This window comes from Cyprinodon variegatus, unplaced genomic scaffold, assembly GCF_000732505.1.
Source record: "Cyprinodon variegatus isolate N-32 unplaced genomic scaffold, C_variegatus-1.0 Scaffold305, whole genome shotgun sequence".
NCBI lineage: Eukaryota > Metazoa > Chordata > Actinopteri > Cyprinodontiformes > Cyprinodontidae > Cyprinodon > Cyprinodon variegatus.
The window spans coordinates 503157-515414 of NW_015150758.1; the positions used below are offsets into that span (position 1 = coordinate 503157).

General features: G+C 35.9%; 1 protein-coding gene across 3 annotated transcripts in view; it reads left to right on the plus strand.

Moving 5' to 3' along the window:
- cdh22 (cadherin 22, type 2) overlaps window positions 1-12258 on the plus strand; it is a 211094-nt gene that overhangs the window by 119290 nt on the left and 79546 nt on the right. For all 3 annotated transcript variants that reach the window (XM_015384132.1, XM_015384133.1, XM_015384134.1), the window contains one exon: window positions 4560-4854. In XM_015384132.1, coding sequence (XP_015239618.1) covers window positions 4560-4854 — 295 coding nt within the window. The remainder of the gene's footprint in view (window positions 1-4559; window positions 4855-12258) is intronic.

Sequence of the window (12258 nt, forward strand, 5' to 3'; positions counted from 1 at the left end):
TATAAACCTATTAGAACCAAAAAATAACTTGACAATTTTTATCAATGCAATAAGACCAATGTTACTTATTATTGATTACAAGGGGTAAAGAATGGCCAAACCTTTGTTTAATATATATATATATATATATAGTAGATAGATAGATAGATAGATAGATAGATGTAGGAATTAGTTTTGGAGAAAGCTATGTGTTGGTTTGGGAATGAGCATGCAGAGTAGGTACTGTAAGTGGGACTAGGGGAACATGTTTACAAAAGTAGACATATTCACATTACTATTATTTCTGCAGGTTGATTGACGTTATAGGAAAATATCCCACATCTAAACGCATTCCTACAGAATGAAAAACAAAGACTGAGTTAGAGTGAATGTCTGGAGGAAAAAAAAAAGAAATTGATGAAAGAGAAGGCTTACTTTTATTGTATATCCCTCGCAGTCTGGACCAATGAAACTTTTTTATTATCCTAACTGAAATATTGATATCTCAAAGCAGCAGTATATTTTTCTTGACTGTTCCTGTATTTCTTTTCAAGATGATTCACAATGGTGAGAAAAGGCAAAAACAGACAGACAAAAGAACGGGGGAAGAAAATTGATGAGGGAAGCAATATCAGGGTAAAGGCATGCGTTATTGTGCAGTTTTACGACAAATACTAAATGAAAATCCCTGCAAGGGTATTAGAAGTCTGTATTTAATTAAGCCCTTATAAAATATTAACTGGGAGGACAGGGCCATTTCCCTCCTCTCGTGGTTTCCTCAGTGGATTGAACCATAGTTACACTGAAAAGAGCTTTAAATTATGATTACAGATAGAAGGTGAGCAATAGTGAGAGAAGAGCATGTCCATAGTGCCCAGTAAAGCGCCAAAGGGGACGTTAGGATGAGGGACTGATGCTTCTTATATCACACTCACTGGAATGTCTTTAAATCACATGGGGAGGAGTGATTAGTTTGATTTATAAAGGGTCGAGTGGGTTCACTTTTAAGCTCAAGTACCTCTGTTTCTTCTCCTTTTACAGTCTTTGAAATGACTTGTATTCCCTAATTTGAGAGTCACTTCCTGTCAGGAGTGCATTGTACAGAAGAGTTGTAAATTATTATTAGAATAGTCGTCTTTAGGTAAAGTGAAGACAGTTGGAAAAAATGGTAAACTGACCTGAGAAGGCATTTGCATTCAGAGGAAGAGCTAAAAGAACCGATAAAAAACATTGTATTCCAGTTGATGACCGTTTTTCATTCTTTTGAAAAAAATCTGGTGTTTGCAATGGTCATAAGCTAAAAAAATATATACATACAGTGGGGCAAAAAAGTATTTAGTCAGCCACCAATAGTGCAAGTTCTCCCACTCAAAAAGATGAGAGAGGCCGGTAATTTTCATCATAGATATACCTCAACTATGAGAGACAAAATGAGAAAAAAAAATCCAGAAAATCACATTGTCTGATTTCTAAAGAATTTATTTGCAAAATATGGTGGAAAATAAGTATTTGGTCAGTTACAAACAAGCAAGATTTCTGGCTCTCACAGACCTGTAACTTCTTCTGTAAGAGGCTCCTCTGTCCTCCACTCGTTACCTTCATTAATGGCACCTGTTTGAACCCGTTATCAGTATAAAAGACACCTGTCCACAACCTCAAACAGTCACACTCTAAACACCACCATGGCCAAAACTAGAGAGCTGTCAAAGGACACCCGAAACAAAATTATAGACCTGCACCAGGCTGGGAAGTCTGAATCTGCAATAGGTAAACAGCTTGGTGTGAAGAAATCAACTGTGGGATCAATTATTAGAAAATGGAAAACATACAAGACCATTGATAATCTTCCTCGATCTGGGGCTCCACGCAAGATCTCACCTCTTGGGTCAAAATGATCACAAGAACGGTGAGTAAAAATCCCAGAAGCACACGGGGGGACCTAGTGAATGACCTGCAGAGAGCTGGGACCAAAGTAACAAAGGCTACCATCAGTAACACACTACGCCGCCAGGGACTCAAATCCTGCAGTGCCAGACGTGTCCCCCTGCTAAAGCCAGTACATGTCAAGGCCCGTCTCAAGTTTGCTAGAGAGCATTTGGATGATCCAGACGATGACTGGGAGAATATCATATGGTCAGATGAAACCAAAATAGAACTTTTTGGCAAAAACTCTACTTGTCGTGTTTGGAGGAGAGAGAATGCTGAGTTGCCTGTTGTCCTGTTGTTGGCTCCAATGAAGCGCTGTCCACTGTGTATGGCATAACGTTGCAAAATGGAGTGATAGCCTTCTTCTTCCTCAGCCTGTCCATTTGCACTCTGCATTTATGGCGAGTTAAAAGATTAAACATGTCACACAAATTTGTTAAATTTATAAGGTAGAATATTGGATATCAGTATTTTTTGTTCATTTGTAATCCTGTTTCACCTGACCTTTCCCCCTTGTTTTTAAATCAGCGGGGTATGAATCCAAGGATTTGACCATAGAAAATTATAAATCTATACAGAAAACACATTTATAAAACATTCAAGAGGACAAATTGATTTTTCTCTTATTAAATCATAGAATTTTACTTGGCATGATGACAGGTAAGCCGCCCCTGACCACAATGTCATGGAAGTACACCAACCCTTCATGTATCAGTGAAATCTCCAGTGAAAACTGGGGAGTGTCGTTTAATAATAATGCTAATCATAACAGTAATACTTAGACTTAGACAGATTTATTTTTTCATTTTGTATATGCGAGTGTATACCAAAAGAAATTTAGTTTAAAACAGCTCTAGACAATTTCATTTTTTTGAAGTGCAGCCCTGAAAACAGTAATAAATACATAAAAAATTTGTAATATAAACATACGACTGTATGTTTACAGTTCTAACATTATTTTCATTTCTTTTTTTACATACATTTTACTATTTTACAATTAAAAAATTATAAAAAATAAATAAATAAATAAGAATAAAAAACATCTTGCAATACATTTTTTCTTTTTTTGCATTTGCACATAATTTTGCATGTATAAAAATTGTTTAACATTACTTTTCTCTACAGAGGTAAAGGAGGTTGAGATTTATGGTGCACACAGCATCTTAGATCAAAGTGCAATTGATTGTCATATAGAAGTCTTAAATCACACAGTTGAAATGTATACAGTATTAGATTTTCATAGATTAAAACTGGCTCTTGACAGGGCTTGTGTTGCTAAAATATACTACATTTCAAATGAAAAAAATGTGCTTTACTCTTTATAACAGAGACCTCCATCAATCCAGCTACCCCTACTTGATAATGTCACCACTTTTGTAATCTAATATGTGGATTCTTGTCATTTTGCCCCTTTGCCATTTTGTATTTTTTTCAGGATTGGAGCCGGTTGACAGTATGTCTCTAAAAGCCATAAATCAGTTTATAAATACAATTTGGTACCTGCATTGTCAACCAATAATTCAAAGTAATGTTGTCATCCACTGATATGTTGCTGTAAGGAATGAGAGTGATGTAAATGTCATTCCTGTTGATTGCCTTACAATTTAAGGTTTAGCAATATTGGCTAGAGATAGTCAGGCTCATCTCTACCCACAGCCTTGGTACTGTAACCCAGGATAGCAGGAGAGGCTGGACTCTAGTCTAGAGTGTCACGCAGCAATAGGCAGAGGGCCGATGTGGGTCAAGTCCCAGTAGAGTGCAGCAGCTCAAGTATGTTGGGGTTCTGGTAATGGGTGAGGGGAGAATGGAGCAGGAGATCAATAGGCGGATAGGTGAGGCTGTTGCCATATCCTGATGCTGCACAAGTCTTTTGGGGTGAAGAGTGAGCTGAGCCAAAAGGCAATAGTCTCGATTTACTGGTTGGTTTATATTCCTACCTTAGCCAATGGTCATGAACTCACTAGCATACTAAAAAAAATGAGATACAAGCAACAAGATACAGATTTTCTGCTGGGTGAACAGCGATTACCTCAAAGATAGGGTGAGGAGCTCAGCTATCCAGGAGAGGATCAGAGTAAGGCTGCTACTGCACACTGAGATGAGTCAGCTGAGGTGAGTTGGACATGTTTGGATGCCTCCTTGTGAGGTGTTCTGTACATATCTCAGTGGCCCAGGACAAGATGATGGGACTCTGAGTTTGAGGAGCTCTCTGTGAAAGGAAAGTCTCGGAGCCTTTGCTAAAGCTGCTGTCCCTGCAACCTGGTCCAGGACAAGCTTAGGGTTACTAGTATGATCGCAAGTCTGAAAATAGGATGAAACATGAAGTTTTCAGAAAATAGGCTAAGCATAAATTATTAATAATAATTCTTAAATAAGATAAAAGTTAAGTACCAAGAAAAATAATCACGTCCACAATGCTGTTACACTGGTGTAGTATGGTTTGTTTGAACATATTAGATTGAAATAGGAAATGATAAAGGCAAACCTGTAAACTTGCACAAGAAAATCTAGACCGATCTACATCATTTAATCTGCTGTTGTATTTTTATGCTGTGCTTTTTATACTACACCTTAAAATCTCATGTTTTACCCTGAAGGCTTTCTCCTGTTACAAGCTTTAATTTGCATCGCAATACATTTGTATCCATTTACAGATTCATACAGACTCAGATGAAGGCGAGGGCAATATCAAGTACACCATCTCAGGAGAGGGAGCAGGCTCCATCTTCATCATTGATGAGTTTACAGGAGACATACATGCCACTGAGAAACTCGACCGAGAAGAAAAGGCTTTTTACACACTTCGAGCTCAAGCCAGAGATCATCGCACAAATGACCCACTGGAACCAGAGTCTGAGTTTGTCATCAAGGTCCAGGACATCAATGACAGTGAGCCCCAGTTCTTGGAAGGCCCCTACATTGGCAGTGTGGCAGAACTGTCACCAATAGGTAAGCTACTAATCTTGTAGTGTACTTATTCAAGTACTCTCTGAGTGAGATATTTTAGGCTTTGAACTTAGAACTGTTTGAAGCCGTCGTCTATGACTTGTAGAGATGTTGGTTATGTAACATATAGTTAAACTGCTTTAGAGATATATAAATGGCATACTATAATGCTTTTTTCCTTTGATCAAAGAAAGCCAAAAACTGTATTTACATTAGTTTTGATGACACATTTTTTCCACAGCATCAATGAACATCAAAAGACGTGACATGTTAAAGAGTCAATTGGAATTTAAGTAAACTGTGCAAAGTCATATGGAGCTTAGCCCTTTAGCAGGTATGGAACAAAAAACAAATAGTGTGGGAGCACTGGTATTAAAAGGAAGGAAAGTAAAAAAAAACTTACCTGATAAGGTTTCGGGTGTATTTTCTAAAAAAAAATATGTTTTATTTGGAAAAAAAAATATGATGAGCAAGCAGTGTGATGGGAGTAAACAAATCGTAGGAGAGTTGCATGGAGAAAGGCAGATGAGAATGACTTTAAACCCTATTCTAGTAAAGCTTTTGAGAATGACACTACAATACTGCTAATCTTTACAAACATGCTTTTATTGTTAGTAACCATATTAATGGAACCCCAGGGCTGCCTAAAATTCTCAGCGGAATGGAAAAGAAAGGTGAAAGAAGGGCTTCATTAGCATGGTATTAATGTCAAGAACAGCTAATGTTGAATAAACATTGCTGCCAAGTAATACCACAGTACTTTGTGTGCTCAGTGTGTTGTGCTGGATGGTGTGTGTGTGTTTATATTCAGTAGAGGTGCTGTAAACGGGGGGCTCTTTTTGGTTTGAATGACGACGGAAGCGCTGCAAAATGGAATGAGTCTTACCCTATTCAAGCCTGATTGGAATTAATTCCTGCTTCCTCAGCATGATAGAAACCATGGGCATTTTTTGCATACAGTGCTCTCCAAAACTGAATGGGGTGGAGGAGTGAGTATGTGTGTTATCATGACTGAGGGAGGGAAAGGCAACAAGAGAGGACAATGAAGAAATGAAGAATTTTTCAGAACACTATATGAGCTCCCTTAAGCAGACAACAAGTCTGTCATAAAAGAGAAACATTAAGTTATTGCAGCTCTGTTAAAATAATTGAAGTCAAAGCAATTTTAATCATCATGACCCCAACTTTTCTGCAACCCTTTCTTTCACCCTGTCCTTGTTTATACGCTTAAATAGGTGTGTGGTTCATGTTTTAAACATTGTTGTGCCCTATTCTCTCCAATGAAGCAACATTAGCTTCCTAATCAACAATTGTTCTGCTCTACCCATCTTTCCTTTGTTTTTTTTACTGCTAGTGCTGCTACAAAACATTAGACAATGCCAGCATTTGACATGTCTCTGGTATACTTGCAGTTACTGTAAAACTAAAGCACACAAGAATAAAAGACTAGTTTTCTATCTTACCTTTGGAGAAGGAACCCATTGTGGAAGACCAAAGGTTTGAAAATGGTGATTCAACTATGGATGGAGGTAACTCTCCATCTCTGCAGTGCTGGAAAGGATTCTTTATTATCAATGTTTTGATTTAGAAGTTGGTATTGCATTTTTTCCTAGTTGTGAACCAAGAATATTTTAGCTCTCTTAGATCCTTTTGCAGTTGCTCTGACATGTGGTTTTAGGAGAAATTCTTATCACTGTACTCTGTAATATTTACTAAGGGGTTCTATGGAGGCATAAGGTAACAAGGTTGACTTTGAAGTGCCATATGGTACCTGAGAAACAGAGCTAAGACCTGTGTCTTTTATTTGGAACAAAGTCTAGATAATTGCTGTTGCAAAATGGACTTGACTAGGTATTTGCCTTGTCTACAAATCTGTTGATCTTAAAAGGTTGTTACCCAGAGTTTCTGACTCAAAAGTACGGTTCAGTTACTGTACCTGTCATCAGTCATGAAGGGATATTAAAGAAACACATTATCAGTTTTAATCAACTTTAAATATATTTTTTTTAAATGTTAAGGAGAAATATGCTAAACAATTACTTGAGTATTGAGTATTGTTTTGTTAGGGTTTATTAATACACTTACTTTACCGAGAGCACTGACACAATATCCTTGTAAATAATTCCAGCTCATCAGTTTTCTTTTCTTTTGTTTTTTTGTGTCTTTTTTTGTTGTTTTCTTTTTGTGTTGCCAGATTATTTTTGAATTAGCATAATATAGCATGATCTATATTACTGATTTTGTTCTTTTCCTGCATGAACCGAGGATATGCTCAATGCCCTGTTGGAATCAGCAGTTTTTTGTAATGTAATTTTGAACACGGCTCCTGTGAAGTGAAGCAGGGTCGCATTTTATGCTGTGATTTGAAACAGGTTGCAAGCATTAGCCACACCGGGGATTTGCACACTGTGCTGTTTTACGGCCAACTGTATAGGCAAATTGTCTTGAAACACACAGGGCTATAATAGTAGGAAAGTAATCAGCAGTCTGCTGCCTGAGGCAGTTTCATCTTTACTTATCACTCCTGTCATGTCTCCCTGTGCCATTCTTTGTCATGGCGTCAAAAGCTTCAATTCTGCCTTTTTCTTTTTTTTGTTGAACAGATTTCTGTCTCTCTGACTATATGCTACATCAGCATTTTTTGATAAATATTAATTTTTTTTTGCACTGTTTTTCTTTTTTTTTTCTGAAGGTTATGAAGATTGAGTAAATAATGTATATGAAACATGTCATAGAGATTTTTGGCATGGCAACAAAATGCTTTGAAATTTAAATGTATTTTGCAAGTCAGATTTGTCTTGCATGGTTCATTACCTAATGTGAAAAGCATACATCTGATTAACTGAAGAAAAAAAAAATATGGTTGTGCTCCTCATGAGCTAGCTTGGTCCTACAGAACATTAATTTTAAAAGGCCTTACAAATTTTACATCTGATGTATGATTTCCATATACTCCTGTGATTGCTTCCTTTGTTTATTATATCACCAAAAAAAATAAAATAAAATAAAATGATAATCCAAATGATACCGTTACTGATAAGAAATTCTCCAGTTTAAATCTTAATAGTTCTAACTACAGACTGAAAGTTATTTACCCTTTGCTACTGTATCACTTTTAGCCCAACTAATGACGTGCAGGGGCTAGGCACGCTCATTTCTTCAGTGAGATAGAGGCATTATTAATGGTTTTCTTGTCATATAAAACTAGATTTAAAAAAACAATAAAACCAAAGAATGTCAATATGTTCTTTTAATATAAAACATACAATGAAAATATGAGAAACAAAAGTTTTGTTTTGTTTATTTTGTTTTGTAAGATAATAACGGATAACGGATCCGATACCTATATCTGGTAATCTGTGGGTGAAAAGCAAGGTACACCAAGGACATGTTGACAGTCTGTCATAGGGCAATAAATGCAATGAATTACTGAGCATAATCAAGTTTCAGCTACCAATTCCTCAGTGGAACTTAGTAATCGCTACCTGAATAAAGAACCAAGGATAGATAGGTTCGGGAGATCTGGCTTTCACATGCATATTGTGCTATTAAGTGTTTAGATGGTTACCTGACCGGTAGTTCTCATGCATAACTCTAAATGTGCTTCAAGCATGCAGGTTGAGAAAAAGGAAGACAAAAAAATCTATCTAAAAGTACTGATAAATTATAGTCACATTGATGTGTACAACAGAATCAAATTCTTCATCTGGCTTTTCTTATTCTCCTTTTGATCAGCAGTCAATTTATCTGATCTTTCCTTGCATGGGATAGAGACAGACACACAAAGGCAAGCAGACTTAATTGCTTTTACTGAGATAAAAGTAATGCTGTCTTTTTGATAAGTGACTAGAAACAGCAGCACATTTATTCAGTTTCAGTTGTAACACATTGCCACAGTTTTTGTCCCTAAAACAGCAATGATTTTAACTATAAAACAAATTGAAGGTGTCTCCAATCAAATATGCTATCAATATCTAAACCTAATCTAGCTTCAGATCCAACACTTTTTATGTTCCACTATTTGATATGCAAACGAACACTATCAAAATGCATCAAATTCTAAGAGGAAATCTATTGATTGGTAAAGTATTACATTAATGGTAGCTCAGTAACATCCTTTTAATTCCCTGTTTCTTCAGTTTTTTTTTTTTACTTGAGAATATTAAACTTTAACATAAAAGTAAAGTGCAACCAAAATCTTTTCAGGTATAACCAAATTTTGATTCAGTTTGATTTAGTTTTTCAACAGTAAATACTGCAAATAGAATATTAACTTAAAATGATATATAGGCAACTGACATGGCTTCAGGTTGATTGAGCAGTGGTTGAAGTGTTTAAAAAACAGCATAGCAGTACCAACCAAATACCTGTAAATCACTAGATTGATTTTCTTCCAAAAACAATCTGTCCGTGTAATGTTGCTTCAGGGAATATGGATCTTAGGGCCTCAAGTTTAAGAAGAATCTTAAAAATAAATTTGAATTTGTCCTTTAGCTTTATTTTGATGCTTAGATGCTAATACAGTGTAATTTAAAAGTAATGGATTGTTAAATTAAGGTCTAAAATTTATACATGTGCTGACATAAAGAAAAGTTAAACCCAAAGAGCAAAGTAAACTGTGGATGTATGCTGTGGATATTTTTAATCATACAAGTTGAATTAAGCACTGAAAAGAATGAGCCTGTACATGCTGGCACATTCAGTGCACAGAAACATTACTGGCAGTGGTAACCTAAAGCAAAAGCTTATATGCCGCTCACGGCCAGCTAGTATTGAAGTAATAAAGACAGGCCTTTTCCAATTTTAAATCACCATTACACCCTTTTACAACATGCATACTAAGACATCTATCTATCTATCTATCAAGATTTTTACTTTATGTTATGTGAACTGACTGATAAAGTATGAAATAGTTTGTTGAATATGAAACAATTTACTGTAGTGTCTGACACTGACGTTTCCTCTTCATTAAAAAGTTGGATAAGAATGTGGGCGAGCTTTTTGGTTTAAAAAGATTCCAGTGGATAATCCTGTGATTGATGGGGTTCCTTTAGAGATGACTTAGGGCCTTTGAGTGGCAGAGATGCATCACAACATGACATCTGTGCCTTGGCCTTATCTCTCAGGTCACACTCACTGACAAGGCAAATTGTCCAATGAACAGCAGGTGCGATAAGTTAACCCTTTTCTGTATGAAATACAGAATAACTTCAATGTCCTTATTCCTTAATTTCAAAGTTTGTGTAATTTTAAATATTTAGATTTTTGTGACTATTATGTCCTGTGTACAGTTTTCCAGAGTAGCATTTAAGTTGGCATCAAAAGACCAATCACTGTTCAAACTATCAGGTTTAAAGTAGAACTTTTTCCTACTGATTTTATACAGACCATTAATGATGGGGGACTTATTAATATATTTGCAAAAGTAAAGATGATAAAGGTAGATATCCAGGGCAGGTTTCACTTGCTCAATAATATTCAATTTATTTACCATTCACAATGCAAGGATCCAACAAACAGTTTGTTTTTTTTTTTGTTTTTTTTTTTATCTTATACATCTGGTAAGATTGTATTATTTCTGTTCTACAGCATAGTATGCATTTCTACTCTGTATGTTAAAAAAGAAAAGATAGCTTGGTTAAACAACAATAACATTTTACATTTATATGAAGAAATTTATCTATTTTTTTGTGGCGGGGTATTTATTTTCTTATTGACTTTTCTATCAGATTATAACACTCACCTATGGCCATTGAATACATTTTAGGTCCTAAACAAGCTGTTGAATTAGTAAGGTGCCAATGATATAGAGAGGGTGAGAAACTCTATCATACATAAAAAAAAAAACAAAAAAAAAAACATGGATTTTCCTGGTGGGACTGTATATTCCCTCTGGTTTGAGAACACATTGGGGTCCCTCAGCATGTACTGGATGTTTTTGTCCTCCTGGACAAAACTAACTAACAATTCGATTTGATAGAATCAGTACATAATAAATGGATGCATATTTAATTAGTAATGATGAAATCTATAGTTTGTGGTTTTGTTCACTTGATATTGAAAAAAATTAATTTAAACTTGTTAAAGATAAAAGGCTTTATGTATAGAAGCAGTCTATGCACAAACATATGTCTTATGAATTGTTCAGTTTCAGCTGAGTGACTCCTCCCGGCGTATTACGCTCACTTCCTGTTTTGACTGCTGACCTATGTTTTTGCTTAGCCGTTCACATTTACAAACATATGCAACTTGTATGTGATCTCTTGTGTGAACAGCATTCATACAACACAAGTGTCCCGCATGCGCAGTAGAGGACGGAATGACATCACAAGCAAGCATGCTCTGTGTTTACATAAAACATGTTCTTGAAGTAAACATGGATGGTAGTGCTGTAGCACATCTTACAGTCTTTCCCAACATTAGAAACTCAATCTTTTCAAGATGGTTAAAAAAAGACTGCTCTTCACATTATCGTCCGCCATGGTTTTTTGTTTTGCTTCCAACTTCTGTTTAGCACCACGCAGAATAGTGACCTTTTTTGAGTATTAATGGCATTCAGGTTGGATGAATTCGACCTGGCCGTTTACACGTAGGTCGCATTTGAAAAGATCAGATTCGTATCGGATTCAGGAGCACATAGCCAAGTTGCCGGAGTCGCGTTAGAAAAAACTGGATCTGTGTTGTATACATGGTGCACCTCTGTGCACCATGTATACATTGCATGTGCATGGCTGTAGCTCACTGGCGCAGGTTGACATGACATCAAATATTTGCCCCTTTCTTAAAAAGAAATTTCTACAGTGAAATGAAACTATTTTAAGAGAATTTTTTACTTTTGGAATTAATGACGTCTTTGTTTCTTTTTCCTAACTTTGATTTTCTCTGAATTTGATGAAGATTCAGCAACACAGCAAAACTTACATTTGAATGCATGCGTTTCCTTCACCATTAGTTCGCTGTTACATCCTTGTCAAATTATAGTGAGTATGCACTGATGCAGACTATGTAAAAGGGGCTGAACGGTCCACTTGACTTACCCACCACATTGTTTGGGACAGCCCTTATTTGGCGGACCCTCTGCAGCAATGCGCAAAACGATGGTTAGGGCTTATGGGAAGTGTTTAGGGGCTGGTTTGGAATTGGGTCAAATTGGCCTAATGTGCCATGGGAAAACATTATCTTAAGATTAAATATTCCTAAAATAATCTTAAGAATCTTAAAATGAATGAAAAAAAAAATATGAATATACTACATTGAGCAAAAAAAATAAGTAAATACCAAGAATGCTGCAAATAGATAACTGAAAAAAACAAGGAAGAGTTAAACTAAAAAGTAATTCAAAAATGATATAGATCTTGACATTATTACAGAATAACATAAATCAAAGCATAACTAAAAAACCCAAAG